At 45.1% G+C, this 16,272-nt stretch overlaps 1 protein-coding gene across 1 annotated transcript in view; it reads right to left on the bottom strand.

Annotated features, from left to right (window-relative positions):
* C2cd2 (C2 calcium dependent domain containing 2) overlaps positions 1 to 15,479 on the bottom strand; it is a 64,969-nt gene extending 49,490 nt beyond the window's left edge. Inside the window, exons 1-2 of the mRNA XM_028752544.1 lie at positions 15,210 to 15,479; positions 5,871 to 5,969 (exon numbers count right to left, since the gene is read on the bottom strand). Coding sequence (XP_028608377.1) covers positions 5,871 to 5,969; positions 15,210 to 15,470 — 360 coding nt within the window. The 5' untranslated portion in view covers positions 15,471 to 15,479. The remainder of the gene's footprint in view (positions 1 to 5,870; positions 5,970 to 15,209) is intronic.
* Positions 15,480 to 16,272: the final 793 nt, after the last annotated feature.

Raw genomic sequence — 16,272 nt, 5'->3', positions numbered from 1 at the left:
GGTCCTCAATATTGACCCTGTCCTTGGTACTTTCTGTTCAAGCCTTAAGAGATCTCACTATGGGCTGTGGAGAGGGACTGGTGTTAAACCCGTGTTTGCAAAGAAAACTGTGATACACAGAGATCTTAAAAGGTTACAGGACAAAGTCCAAGCTTAGAGCCCTTTGTATAAGCTCACAAGCCAAGCAGCCAGTCCTCACTCTTACTCAGCTGGGAGAAGACTTATGCAATGGAACATGTTGGGCTTGGGAGAACCTGTTCCTTTCTTAGCACAAGATATGTAGCCTTGGCGAAGGCCAAATTAGAAAGATAAGAACAAAACCTGAGGTCATGGGGGAAACTGGCAGGGAGGGCTTCTAAACACTCTTGGAATTAAAAGTTTTCATTTCTCCACACCATGGACTTTGGTTTTCAAGTTCTCAAGAATTCTGCATAGCAGAGAGACTATGTAGGGAAAGTGACAAAGAATTCACTGGAAATTTGCACCCCATGGGAAATGGTCAAGTAGAACACAGCAAAGCTACAACTAATTCCAGAACAATATTAGAAAGAGATATCCATGCCTCTGGTCTTTATCTAATGCGGAAGTTACGTTATGTCCCAACTGGGACATGCTATGAGAAAAGCTTATTTTTTTGGCTCCAGTGCTTTCTAAAAATGGGTGTGTTGTGGCTGGCTAAGGCATCTGTCCAAAAAATGAAAAGGCCACATACAGAAACCAAGAATATAAGGGGTTTTGCCCTCCCAGAATGTCAGGAAGATCACACACACACACATACACATACACATACACATACACATACACATACATACACACACACACACACACACACACGCACACACACATACACACACACCACTTCTACAGGACAGCATACGTTAGGGACAGCTAAGACAAAGTCTCACCCTTCCTACACCCATCTCCAATAACCAATGGAGGGCAATCATTTTGGGAATCAAGAGCAAAGGTCTGTTTACCTGCCTGGTCAGCCCATCTGACCTCAGAGAACAGCACCTGGACACATAATTTCTTCATTTGGCCAAGAAAATGAAAAAGCCAAGAATTATGAAAAAGGAAGTTACAGCGTGTGTGTGTGTGTGTGTGTATGTGTGTGTGTGTGTGTGTGTGTGATGTAAACACCTTCCAAATTGTCTTGGGCAGGTTACGAGCTACTGTGAATAGACCCATTGCAGGAGAGGAGATGGTCATAAACAGAGGAGGGACAATTTCATCTTGGTTTGTGTACTTTTCAACTTCCCAGCAAACAGTATTTCCTGTAACTGTAAAAATGAACACATTGCCATCACTCCCTTTCTAAGGTTGCCTTCCTGGTAAGCCAATCAAAACTCTTAAAAATGCTTCAACTCAGGAGCTAGAGGGATGGCTCAGTGACTAAGAACACTGGCTGCTTTTGTGAGAACCCAGGTTCAATTCCCAGCACCTACATGACAGGTCACGATTATGTGTAACTACAGTCCCAGGGAATCTGACACCCTCTTCTTGCCTCCATAGACACTACACAAACACACATGTAGGAAAAACACTCACCCAAGTTAAAAAAAAAAAATGAACATGCTTCTAAATCTTTCCCAAGTACTTCCACTTTTAAGAATAAGAAAGCAATAAACAAAGTGAAATGATGCCGGGGCAAGGTAAAGATAGTTACTGGTTGCCGTGGGCTAAGCAGCCCTGTGTATACTTAACTCATACCACCTGTATACCCAAGAAGTCTGGGTGCTGTTACCAGCTACACGTCCAGACAGGAAGCCTTGTGTGAAGAAGCAAGGGAGCATGACACCTTGTCTGTCCTCAGACCCCTTCTCCTGCCCAGATATTATTCTGGGCTTTTGCCTAACAGGCAGATCGCCTCCAGCAAGCCCTGTGCACCCACTGATAAGGTGGTTAGACAATTTTAAAAATACAAGGGAAACATAAGTATGTGGTGGGAGGAAGCAAAGCAACAGACCTGAAGGCCAAACAGGGTAACCTCAGGGAAGCTCAGACTGCACAGGATATTACCTGCATTTGTAAATCCTCTCCATGTTTTCCAAGTTTCTAATTTTGGAACAATGTAATTTCTACATTTGAGACAGAATGCACCACTTCAAACTGTGTCTGAACTCTGGAACTGCGAGCAGTAGCACACGATGGCACGCATGTCCCTGTCTATAAATGTGAGGCTCCCACAACAACCAAACTAGGGGCATGATGAGGAAGAAACCACAGTGCAGCCACAGGAAGGGCAATGACATTTCAAATAAAGCTGAGTGGATGAAACGAAGCCTTTGAAAAGTTTATGAATTTCTCTATTGGCTTTCATAATGGACAAAACTCATCCTTGCCTTTATTCCTTGGCAGGTAGTTCAATCGTGCCACCACCCAACTCCAGAACTTTCCATTTCCCAAACAGAAAGGCTGTCCCCACAAACAGACTAACTCTGTGCCCAGCCCCTATCCTACTCTGCCTGTGCACTTGACTCTATGGACTGCATCTTAGAACCTCACCTAAATACCTCTTACAGTGTTTGTTCTTTTATATCTGGATGTAGTAAAAGGTCCTCATACACTTGGAAGGATATGTCAGTATTCCTTTCTTTATGAGGCCCAGTAATAGTCTATGTCCATACTGATGTATTTGCACTGTTTGAGCTGCTTTTCCCTTCTGTCTATGGTGAATGGCACGATTCTGAGCAGGATGTGCAACCACTATTAACCTAAAGGCTTTGGTTGCTAATTCATCTTGTGGATGGTCTAATAGGAATGTACTTCACCCACTCACTCTCTGAGGCTGCTTTTTTGGCAACATGAAGACATTTAATGCTGAACTGCTGTAATGTTGCATCTCTGTCTCTCCTCAGCTGCCAGAGCAGCTTCACTAACCCACTGCCCCTCAGACTTGGCAGTTTAAGAAAACAACAAACACAAGCTGCTCGGCTTCCAAGAAGTACAGTCCTTATCTGCAACTGACAGAGTCAATGCTGGCTTTTGTCTCAGGCACGTTCCCAAGAAGGTGCCAGGAAGGTTGGGCCCTCTACTCTCTATGCCTCAGTTTCTACCCTGTAAAACTGGCCACAGGGCCACCTACTTCCAGTCCTTTACCAGTTGCATGTGCTGTGCCAACTTCAATATTCCAATGCCTGCCACAGGCTTCAGTTCCTTCTGCCCCTCTAGTATCTTCCAAGAGAGTTCTTTGGAATCTCTAAGGGGATACCATGGGCATATGACTTCTGTACCAGCAAGGGTTGGGGAGTAAGGGCCTCCCTTGGGCTGATGTCATAGAACCACAGTAATTAATCTGGTCAGTTTTAAACAATATCTTGGACCCACCTAGACCACCCTAGCCTGGCACACTTGATTGTGCACCTGGGAAGTTAGGAGAATAGTCAGGCCCCTGAAGCATGTGTTATTTATGCCTGTGAGAAAAGAAAGTAAACTATTAATCCAGGCGAGGAAGAGGAATAAATATGTCTGATTCTACAAGCCCTTGGCCCTAATGACGGCCAAGCAAGAGGGACACACAAGCCTGGTTTATCCAGATCCCGAGCAGTGACAGCAAAGGAAACAAAGCTATAACTAGTTTGTTAATACAATGTTAACTACTTGTTAATACAAGTAATCCTCGCTGTAAAGAGAATACCAGATGTGTAGGGTGAGGACCCTGGGCATACCTGGGATCCCCTCCAAGCTGTCTGCTAAACACTCCTTATACTTTTAACTTGAAAGTGAGATGGGTACAGATCTTTCACATGCAGGGGTGAGGAATACACAGAAGGATGGGAAGGAAGGAACTAGCTTAACTTCAGGATGGTCACCACTGTGGGAAGGAAGTTAGGACAGAGAACAAGACTACTGTCTATGTCACAGCCTAAAAATATATATTCTCTTCACAGAGACATTTGCACACAGATGTTTCTACAGCAGTATTCACTATAGCTAAGTTATAAAACCAGCTTAGATGTCCAACAACAGAGGAATGCATAAAGAAAAAATGGTTTAGATAGCATGGAACTCCTTTCAGCCATTTACAAGAAGGAAGTTACACCATTTATGGGGAAATGGTTACAAATGGAGAGAATCTCATTAAGCCAGACTCAGGAAGACAAATACCACCAGTTTCTCTCATTTGTGTTTCCTAGATTTTATACAGATACACGAGATCATGTATGCATAATATGACATACAAGCATAAGCTAAACAGTTAGGGGAACAGAGAGGACCAAGAGTGGCAGGCAGGTAGGAGATGCATATATATATATATAAATGTTTGCAGATACCCTTGGAGTCCAGAAGAACGTGTCAGATACCCTGGAACTAGAGTTACGGTGGCTGTGATCTACTCACCATGGATGCTAGAAAACAAACTTTAATCCTCTGCCAAAGCAGCAAGCACTCTCAACTACTAAGCCATCTCTCTAGCCCAAATTTATATTCTTTCTTTTTATGTATATAAAAGTACATTTTTAAGAATTGTAATGAATGGCACTGATGGGGTCCCTTTTCCTCTTATAGTAAAACTCACCCCTCTGACATCCATAGGAACCACGGTGGACATCCCACTAGACATGTGGGGAGGGTTTTTCAGTTTCGAAGATAACTGAAAATTAGGCAAATAAGCCTTTTTTATTAAAACTATATTTCAATTTCATTTTATACATGTTGTTATATTCGCCTGAATGTATGTATATGTGTTGTGTATTCCTTCTGCCTGTAAATTTGAAGAGACCATTTAACCTCATAGGACTGAGGTTAAAATCTGCTGTGTAGTGCCATGAAGGTGCTAGAAAACAAGAGATGTATTAACATCCAAGCTGCAAACACAATTTTCAAATATAATGATGGTGACAAATCAAATAATCCATTTTTAATACAGAGGAAGATTTAGGCCCACAGATACAAAATGCATAGTATTGTTAACAATCATTAGCAATAAAGGCAGTGAGTAAAAGATGGTAAGTAAATACAGCAGGCTGAAATTAATCTTGATATTAAATCAAGAAATTATTTGAGTTTTGGTATTTCTTGGACTCAGTCTTGAGATTTCTGTAGATTTTCTGGTCAGTCTCATATGTGCACCTCACTTATAAACTCAAAGCAATCGGACTAATTCTATAACACACCTCACTGGCTCAGAAGCTTGGCCTCACACGGATGGTTTCACATACGTACACACATCAGCTTTACTGAAAGGCCATAGAATTCAGCCTTTTAGACTGAGCACTCAAATGCTTTCAACACATTGGTAGCTATGTGGCCTCTGCCTGTAGGTAACCACACCAGTCCCTACAGGCCCTTTCCCACCCAAGTCCTGCCGTCTCTAGCCTGGTTCTTCTAGATGGTTTATCTGTTCTGGGAATGTCATATAAAGAGAGTAACATAACACAGGGCTGGCTGCATGATATCTGTTGTTTTTTGATACAAGGCCTCATGTACCCCAGTTTGGCCTTAAACTCACTATGTACCTGAAGATGACCTTGAACTTCTGGTCTTCCTGCCCCTACCTTCTGAGTATTAGGATAACAGGTACATACCACAATACCTAATTTATATGCTAGGGATCAAACTCATGTTTAAAGCAAGAGGCAAGCATGTTCCCAATTGAGCTACATCCCAGCCCCCAGTAACATGTTTTCTAGGCTCACTGATGGTATGCACACATATGCTGGTGTTTCTGTCCATCTCAAGGCTTAATGATATTCTCTTATGTGCAGCGTAGACTTTTTTAGTCCATTTATCCAATAATAATCAATTTCTCCCAAGAATAATGGTTCTATACTTTCAGTGACGCTGAAGCATGAAGCACTTACTTAGCTCCAGCTTGGCATTCACTAAGTACACAGGGAAAGACGGCACAGTTCAAACACCCAGCTCACCTTCTCCTGGGTTGACTTGACCACACTGGATACCTCCCCAACTGTCAGCTGCAAAGACTGTGGCTGTGGGTCCTTCTGGAAAGAGAGACGCAGTGGACCCTGTAAGAGAGAGGCTGTATGAAGAGGAATGCATAAGTGTAGTCTGGATTTTATTTATTTTTTAAATACACACTTGCTACAAAATTACAATAAAAAAACCCATAACAAAACATCCCAGCAACGGTTAAATATCAGAAGGTTTATGCACACACACACACACACACACATACACACACATGGGGCGAGGGTGGGGCTGGGGGATGACCAGACAATGTTGGATCTTGCTCAGCACTTGGCAAGGAGGGAATGATGGAGATGGCCACTGACTCAAAGATGAAGCAAAGAAGCATCGTGCTGAGCCCTAAGGTTCAGAATGGAGAAAGGTGCACAGAGCAGGCTGTGGGTGCACCTTGCCCTCTCAGCTGTCTCCTCCTTACTAAGGAAGTGCTCTTCTCTGGAAGAAGAGAATCACCTCTCCTGCTTTATGAGGCTGTAGAGGCACTGGCACTTGAGGTGCCGTCTCCTCCTCTTTCAGAAACCCAGAGCCTGGCATCTCTCTGGGATGTGAAATGACACAGAAGGCTACTGACTGGAAAGGAACCTGGCTAGTGGCTGTGTCTCGAGTCTTTACCTCACAGCCCTCCAAAGCTGCCTAGTTCCCCAGCCGCCACAGGGTTCAATAACTCCATGCATTCTCCAGTGAACTCTGTGTCTTTCTTGTTTTATTTACGTGGTGTGTATGTGTGTGGGGGTGGGATGGGGTGGGGGGGTGGGTGTGGATGTGTGGGTATGTGTGTAAACATTTGTGTGAATGCAAGCACACACCTGTCACAGTCCAAATGTGGAGATCAGAAGAAATTCTTGAGTCTCAGTCCTCACCTTTGTTCAACCTTGTTTGAGACAGTCTCCATGCACAAGGCTACCCACCAATGAACTTCCAGGAATTTTCATGCCTCTTATCTCGCCATATCAGCTCTAAGGTTATAAAGGCACACGCTACCCCACCTGACTTTCACATGCATTCTGTGGATTCGAACTCAGATCCTCATACTTATATGGTAAGTAGTGTTACTCATTGAACCAGCCCTCTTTTTTTCTAGGGCAGCAGAAGTGGGTCGTTACCATTCAAGTTTAAAATTTCCAAATGAGGGCTGGAGATATAGCTCAGCTGTCCAAATTCCTGACTAGCATACATGAGGCTTTAGATTCTATTGGCATGGTGCTACATAGTGCTGAAATCCTAGCACTCAAGAAGTGGAGGGAGAAAGATCAGAAGTTCAAAGCTACTCTTGACTACATATTGGGTTTGATACCAGCCTAGGTTATATGAGACCCTGTTTTGAGTTTTTGTTTATTTGTTTGTTTTTATTTTTAAATCTCCAAGTGGCAGATATATTAAACCAATGCCATAAGGCAGTAAAATTGATGCTTTATAAAAGTCAATATGGGCTTGGACAGCAAATCAAGGACTGTCCTCTTAAAATAAGTTTTCTAGTAAGTCCCAGCTTGTGTATCAAGACGCCCTTAGATTGAAACCTTCTTTAACTTTCCCTGTCAGAGAGCCTTTCCTGTCTAACTTCTGACGGGGGAGCTACTGCCCTTTGTGTGTCCTTCCTGTAAGCCAGGACTCCATGGCAGTAAGCTAGTTACCAACATGGGTATGAGCAAAGACAGAAGACAGAACTGGCATGTGATGGGACCAGAGATGTTCTGGCAGGCCTAGTGCAGAACAGCCATGACATAACTCTCTCCTGATTTTTCAAGAATTCCCAGAGATCAAAATCAAGCATAAAATACACAGTTCATTTAGATTTAGGACTCATCCTGTGCTAATAGCATCCACCTTACTCCTCAATCATGAGAGGTGGTAAAAATCTACATGGCGGGGAGGATGAAATCACCATGTGCAGGCTGTTCTGGCAGAGTCTGGGGCTGGAGCTGGTTTTGGGAGGAGCAGCTGGCTAAAGACTCCACGAACTTGCTGAAGTCACTGCACTGTGAGCTAACTTTGTGGCACAGAGGTGCCATTACAAAGTGCCTAGATGACAAAATAAGCCAGCAGAACAGAGCCTCCCAAAGGCAACCCTAGAAACACTGGACTGCCTTCCTTCTACCCGGACACAGACTCTGTCCTGGAGCTATAGCAGGGCAGGTAGGGTGAAGCTCCTTCCCAAGGTGCCTTTTGCACAAAACCACAGAAAGATCTTTAATGTCAAGGGATGTTCTTACAAAGGACACAAATTATAAGTTAAAATAAGGATGGAGAGACTACCTTTCTGCTTCTGATCCACCTGCCTCGGGGCTCAGGAGTAAAGTGAGCCCACAGCTTGCAACCAATTCCTGCATTGCTGATAGTTTGCTGAAGGCTAGCAATACCAGTCTACAGCCATCTGCCCAGACTACAAAAAGACTCTGTACACACATGAGAAACCCATCATGTAGGAACTGCCAGAAAAAACATACATTCACATTCACACACACACACACACACACACACACACACACACACACCAAACAAAAACTGAAAAGTTAGGTAGGTGACCTTCATACTCTGGCCCATAATACAGAGTCTCTGTGATTAAAACTATGGCTCTGTGCAACAGCGGGGAAATGTAGAACAGGCTGACTGCAAGTGGAAGCTCAGCCACAGGGCCACAAGTGGGAAGCTCCATACCATGAAGCTTTGTTTCAGACACAGGACTGTTCAAATTCTGTGACAAATTAATTTCAGTATGTACTAGCCACCCTAATTGATCATGCAAGAAAACTAAAAGTGAGGAAAATGGCTGAGGAGGTCTCAATTGGAAAAGTGCTTGCTGTGCAAGCTGACAACCTTAATTCCATCCCTACAGGCCAAACAAAACAGTCCAATGTACTGGTGCTTCCTTGAAATCCCAATAGGGGAGGTTGGACTGGCAGACACAGGAGAATACCAGAGGCTCACAGGCCATGAGTTCCAAGCCAATAAGAGATCCTATCTCAAAAAACAAGGTAGATGGCACCTAAGGAATGACAGTTGTCCACATAAGTACACACACACACACACACACACACCAGAGAAGAAAAGACTAAGATGAACCCTGCTGTTGAGCTTAAAAGGAGAGAATTGATATGCATTCATGGCTTAGAAGTCAAATACTGATAGACAGAAAAACACAGATATTTTCATGCCACACCTATGTTGATGTGCTGGAAGGGTCTAGAACACAGAACTGAGCAGTGGTATGCATACCCAAATTCTACATCCCTAACTGAAGTTGCTCAGAGAAGTGGCTGGATCCAGGGCCAGAGAAGAAAATACATGTAAACAAAAAGAAAAAAGAAGCACAAGTGTGGGTACACAGCTGGCTAGAGAAACACACAGCAGCCATTTTGGCAGCAAAGTAATAGTAATGGTACAGGATCATAACCCATTGAATAATTTAAAGAACAAAGAAACTACGAATCCAAAGTGATGTATACAACCAGCTAAATATACATGGAGGAGTGAGCATTGCCTCTCTCAGCAGAGTTCCAGTTGATAACATAAAGAAGAAAATAGCAAATCACCATTAAGGAAACTCCACACAGGTAACTGTTGTAAGTGAGCCACATGGAAGGACACTTAATTGAGAGCAAAAACATCCAAGAATGTATCTCCTAAGACAAGGTAACTAGAGCCAAATGTTAAGACATAAGGTATAAAAGCATCTCACCAAAGGAGCCAGGACCCACTTTCCTAATAGCAAGTTACACCAATACCATGAGCTCCTCATACTCATACTGTTCATACTGAACAATCAAGGGTTGCTATTTCTGTATGTACAGTCTCAAACCAACAGCAGGATAAAGCAGACAAATATTCAGTAAAATAATAATAACACTCCATACTATCAAGGTCATAAACAATAAGGCAGAATGAGAAACCATTACAGATTATGGGAGACTAAGAAGTACCAACTAAGGGTCACTAGGGACCTTGTGCAATAAGCTACTGAGATTGAGAAGTGCTTTGTTTTCTTATTAAAGGGATGGTGATAATGTTACTGTCTTGTAGTATTACAATGTTAATTTCACTGTTTTTAGTTGTAGCTACACTGTGCTCAGATTAACCTCTTGTTCTATAGAGTGTTAATTTCATTGAGTGCTAAAAGTTACACTGTACCCTACAGAGTGAGTTCCAGGACAGCTAGGACTACACAGAGAAACCCTGTCTCAGAAAAAAAGAAAAAGAAAGAAAGAAAGTTACACTGTACCTAGGTGAGCCCATTGTTCTATCTGAATTTCTCCAGTTGTTATAGCAACCCTGTACCGACAGTAATTCTGCTCTAACAGTTGAGCAATAGTTATGAGATGCAGGGTGAGGAACACGTAGAAACTCAATTACTTTTCCAACTTTTCTGCAAATTCAAAAGCAAATCAGTTTTCTAAGGAGAAGTTTCAAAAGAACAGCCCACCTTACTTACTCATGATATACCAGGCTCTGTTCACAGTCTCATACAGGCTCATAACATCTGTGTGGCAGTCTCTTCGGCAAAAATACAGAGAAATCAGACTTGTCCAAGACCACACAGCTAGTAAGTACAGAGTTGGGACTCAAACTCCAGCCATGGCTCTTACAGATCTTTCACATGATTAAAGAACTCTTTTCCCTCCTCAGACACTACAAGTGGTTTGGAGTTAGTTTTGGCTGATTTTGGTTGGTGTGGATAAGGCACCCACTCTTCCCTGAATTCCTGTTGAGAGCATGGCTGAGTACAAGGAACAACTCCACTGGCACTTGGCTTCACACTGGTGATTCGCAGTCACCGGCCACCTTCCTTTCGTGTTTCTGTTCTTCAAAATGTGAAAACAGTGCACATTAAGCAGGCTGTTGTTCTTCTTGGGGCCTCTTGGCTCCCAAGTTTGAGGCTTGCATTCAGATGGCATGGTGTACATGACACTGTCTTTTCCTTCTACCAGGCCTGTCTTTTACCCCACTCGCGCACCGGGCTTGCTTCCAGCCACTTCTGAGCTGGGCATGAAATCCACCTCTGTGTGGAGAGACCCAAGTTCTGCCTCAACTCACAATGCAGAAATGGAGGCACAAGTGACCAAGAAGGGAACAAGTGCAGGCTGCTGGATGTGTGGTTGGGGTTGCATCCTTACAGAATGGAAGAAGTCAAGAAATTAAATGAGAAAGGAGATACATACTGCAAGGAACTCTGGGATGCCCTGTGGGAAGGTCCTTATACTGGGAATAGCCCTTAGTGTATAAACTACAAAAAAGGAGACTGAGGTGTGAGGGGGATGGTAGAGTTCACAGAGTTACCCCAAACCCATTTTACTTCTGGGGTATGGGACAACAAACTGATCCAGGGCTTTTACTTGAGTGGCTGTCAAGAGTCTCAACTACCAGTCTTTCTGTGCACAGCTTCTGCCATTGGTTTTTGTAAGCACAGCTTGAAAGTCATTAAATGATGGAAAGACACTGCAATTTCTAGTCACTATTTACAGGAAAGCTTCCATATCTCAGAGAAGTCGGTGCTATTCAGACATGTTCTAAGTTCACACTGACTCCCCATTCTCCAAAGACTATAGAGCCCAACAGTCTCACTCACTTGTTTTAGAACATTCCTATGAGGAAATCCTGATTTGAAGGATTATAGAAATGAGCAGGTCTAAGAATCTTCCTAATCTAGGACCACTGCCAGTTGAGGGCAGGGAGGAAACACCAGAAAAACTCATGACAACAGCAGCAGAACATGGGCTCTGAAACCTGCATGAGTTCTCCAGAGCAGCAGGGTAGACGGGAAGTCTGGAAGCCACAGGTGAGGCTACCTGCTACCCTCATGCTAGCATCCCAAGCCAGGGCTTTAAAAACAGCAATCTTGGGTAATCTCAGGTGGTGTAGGAGTATGGGCCATCACTAGTGTAACTGATTATTAGCACAAGCTAAAGTATTCAGGTGACTGCAGGCCAGTCACGCAGCTATCTTCAGATAACACAATACTTTCTGGGTTCTCTGGCTCTCTGTTACAGAAATATGGCCCCAACAATAAACATAGTTTTTGTAAAGTCAAACTTGGTGAAGAAATGAGACTTAATGTTAAAACCACCAACTATAGGTATTGCTGGGTACAGCAGATCTCTGGTTGACAGATGGCTAGAGACAGGTGTGTACAGTGGCTTCTCACCCAAGGGGAAGAAAGTATCTCCTGTTCTCTAACCTTCAGCTAACCCAAGCCCTTCTTGTGAATGTGGCACTGTGACAGAGATGCGTACAAGCGTATTTCTTATGAGTCCTGTAATTCCTACTCACTGGAAGATTACTGACCAGATGCCAGATCAATGATGGGTTCCTCTCTTTCCCACCTAACTAGTCACCCTATAAACTACTTCTGGAGTGATGGCTGGAATCTGTGTTGGAGTTCACACAGCTACACTTATAAGAGCACAAAGATGCCACCTTGAGTCACTGCTTAGTCCTTGGATCACAGGGATTCAGCTACATCACTCAGGCCCTCTTCACTGGACCTTATTCAGAAGAAACACTTGAGGCTCAGGAAGCATGGCTGTAGCTGATTTGGGACCACAAAGAAGCCAGACCTCGAGCTCTCCTTTCTCAAGCTTCGGCTCCTCACCTCTAGAGAGAGAAGGGCTTGAGCAAAAAGTTTGAGTTTCTTTCCATTTTAAAACAACTCAGATAGCTTAATGAGGAAAGAGCTTGCTGTGTAAGGCTGAGGATCTAAGTTAGATTCTCACAACTTAGGGAATTCAATTAGATGTGAAAAAGCAGCATGCTTGTAACTCCAGCACTGTGGAGCCTGTGGAGGTTGTAGAAGCAGAAACAGGTGGATTCTTAGAGCTTGCCGGCCAGCCAGCCTAACCAAATCAGTGAGCTCCAAGCCAATCAGAGACCCTGTCTCAAAATACAAAGTAAATGGTGTCCATGGGGTTGTTTTCTGGTCTCTACATGTACACATATTACATGTGCACCTGCATACACATCACACACACACAAATGTAAACCTAGCATAAAATCTAGAATAGGACAGGTTAGTGTTTCCACTGGGTAGAAGTTTCCTTTTCATGGAAGATGCTGGATCTGATCCAGCATTACTAGTGTCTCCATTCCATTCTACCAGTGACAGACCAAGTGTTGGTTGACTGCCAAGTATTAGTATTACCTGGCTGGGGCAAAGAGATTTTAGGACAAAGTCAGGCAAGGGACATCTAAGCTGTTGCTGTCTGTGCCTAGAGCAGTCTGGGAACCTCAGCCTAATCAGGGATTAGTGGCATTCGAAGTGGGGGGAGGGCAGGGAGAAATTCCAGCAATTATAGCTGCTGGGGTCAGGCTCTCACTAGTATAAATGCCTCCATCTATTCCCCATGTGTCATTACTGTAACAACAGCCAAGTCCCAAGAAACTGGTAGAGAGGTAAGTCACTGAGTTCCTACCTACATGCAAAACCCTCCATTTGAATACAATCAAGCAGCATTGGGTATCAGACACCAGTCAGTCAAGTAGAACAAAAACTGTGCTAAGGGATACCCAACACCGATTTCTGTGCAAAAGGCCCCTGCAAAGTTACTTTGAGCTTAAACTCAATATGGTACTGTCACTTTCAAACAGGAGCTCTAGTGATAAATGGCTGAATTTGGCAAAGAGCAGAGAACAGGCAAGACCCTGCAAACAAGCCAGTGTCTTTTCAGCCCACCCCCACCCCATGTCATCCCTAACCACAAAGGCCAGAGTGACAGATGAGAGAGGACTTCACTTGCCATTAATTCCATGGGAATTCACTTGCCCAACCAAGACCAGTGCTAAGAAGGGGCTTCCTCTTCTTTCTGGACAACCCTCCAGGCACAAGAAGCCCTGGGAGAGTGTCTAGAGTGATCCTATCTTAGGAAGTCAACCAAGAAATGGCAGGAAATAAAACATCCAAAATTCACAGAAGGGAAGGGCACTGACTCTAGGTCACCAGTGTGTATCTCCAACAGATCATTAACCAGCACACTTGCTAGCACCCTACAGAAAAAGAGAGGAAGACTGGCATCAGCTCAGGCAACACTGTGTTCTCTGTACTGAGTCCAGGCTTCTAACACCAGATCAAATGACGCTCAGTGACAGCAGCTTCATGGTGGGATCATGTTTACTCCTACATATGAGGACACATGGCTTGAGTACTGACCCTGGGTAGAAGTCCAGCTCTGATGACTGGGCATCTATTCTAGGTATCAAGACAGATGTCAACTGCGCTTGTAGCCTTGCATCCAAAAAAATCTTTTTCCAAGAGTCCAGAGCAAAGTCTCTTGTACTGTTGGATTTGTGCTAATTCATACTTAAAGCGTTTTTTCTTTTTTGTTTGTTTGAGTGTTTTTTTTAAAAAAAAAAAAAAAAAACTCTATGGCTACATGTGCCAAGGCCATGGCAGAAAGACTAGGCTCAGAGCCAAGTGGAATATTCTGAAAGTGGATAGGTTCGGCAGGACAATGACTGAACATTATGGTATTCACTGTGTTCAAAGCTGGTGGTCTGAGGCTTCTCCACTGGGCTGCATAGCAGGTACGGAGGCCTTTGTACCTGAAGCTGAGGGACAGCTGCAGTGCTGACAGGTGCCAGCTCTGTCCCACCAACCTAATTCCCCTGTGGAATGCCTCCAAATTGTAGACGCCAGGAACTTGTCCTTACACTAACATCTCTTAAAAGTCAAAATAAGTCAGCAAGCAATTAACAATGAAAGAAACCACCACAGGAGAATGAGGCACGGAGCCGGGGGAATAAGCCCAAGGTGTGAGGTCAGCACATTTGGTCAGCACAGCTTGGCTCTGACACCAAAGACTAATTTAACCTTCCAGGCCTCAGTTTCCTCAGATGGATGATGATGATGCCGTGCTAATTTGGAAGTGACATAAGCATTTACAGTCCCCAGGGCCATATCTAGAAGCAGTAAGATCTCAATAAACAGTCACTATTCTATGTGCTCAGAAATGCAAGCCTTTAGAATTTAGAAGCTTTAGGCAGAGAACAAGATTCGAAATGAAAGCATATTTGGATCACAAGTTATCCATTTATCGGATTCCAAAGCAGTAGGTGTCCACCCGGAATCCTCTAGGGACCGGCTAGATGGTTCTCCCACAGAAAGCCCCACGGAGCTGAAGATGTTTGCTGTGTGAAACAGTCACGTAGTTAACTCCCACCTCAGGAGCTTCACTCTCCCTGGTTCTAACTTCAAAGAATGCCTTGCCTCAGTAGGCTCAGGGTGGCAGTCTCCCAGGAACAGGGCTCTTTCTGATGCCCCTCTCACCTTCAAACACCACGCCCTCCTAGGAACTCACCCCTCTCTTTTCGGCCTCATAGTTCAGGGCGGTCACCCAGGCTGCTTGCCACTGATTTCCCCAGCTATCCCGTGTCAGTATCCAGGAAAGAAGTGTGTCCGACTCCCGGCGCCTTAGCTCATCCGGCTCCACCCGCCGCCGGGGCGGGGGTCGCGCCTTGGCCAGCGCCCACTGCGCCAAGTACAGGCCCACGGTGCCCAGGGCCGCGACGAAGAGCGACACCAGGAAGAGCCACTGCACCTCGCCAAGCCACGAGCCCATGCTGACGACGCATACCCAGCGCGCGCGCCCCGACTTCCCGGAGCAGCCGCGGCCCCAGGGCGCGCGGAGCCGGCCGGTGGCGACTCAGGACATCCGCCGGGACGCAGAGGCACAGGGTCCGGGGCCTGGGAGGCCGAGGCAGCGGGGAGGGCGGCGAGGACCGGTAAGCGCACCAAATTGAGCACCGTGCGACTGGGAGCCAAACGCGGGACAGAGGAAGCTGCTCCCCACGCGCGGTTGGGAAGTGCAGGGCAAGGCTCTTCTTCCCAGCTTGCCGCCTAGGGTGTCCCGCCCGCGGCCCGCAGGAACCGCAGGAGGCCGGGCCTGGGGGCGGAGCAGGAGCGGAGTCTCCTTTTACAGCCCCGCCTCCTTAAAGGCCCCGAGGGCCCTCACCAGGTAAGCGCTCAAGTCTTCTCCTGCCACTACCTTGAGTGGTGAAAAGGTGGTGATCTCGTCGGTGTGCCGCGCTTGGTGCTTTAGATCCCAAAAGGTTACTGCCAGGCGCCTTGGTTGGGATCTGTGCGCTCACGTGGGTGGGATGCCCAGATAAAGCGAGAATTCCAAGAATTTCCCCACTGCTAGGACTAGGTCTTTGCAAGGCCAGCCGCAGCAGTCTGTAGCTGTCACCCTAAAGTAGGCTGATGGTCTGCAATATGGGGATGACGCCTGTCCTATTTCAAGATCCAGGGAGGTGCTTGTCAGACCCAGGCTATGGTTCAAGATGTGCATAGATCTCTGATTTTGTTTGGAGAGAGAGAGAGAGAGAGCTCAAGTCTTATCGTGCCACTACCTTGAGTGGTGA

The sequence above is a fragment of the Grammomys surdaster genome, unplaced genomic scaffold, assembly GCF_004785775.1.
Source record: "Grammomys surdaster isolate TR1022 unplaced genomic scaffold, NIH_TR_1.0 125925, whole genome shotgun sequence".
In the NCBI taxonomy this organism is placed as follows: Eukaryota; Metazoa; Chordata; class Mammalia; order Rodentia; family Muridae; genus Grammomys; species Grammomys surdaster.
Note: the sequence above shows the minus strand (reverse complement) of the source record. Positions and strands in the feature narration are given on the sequence as shown.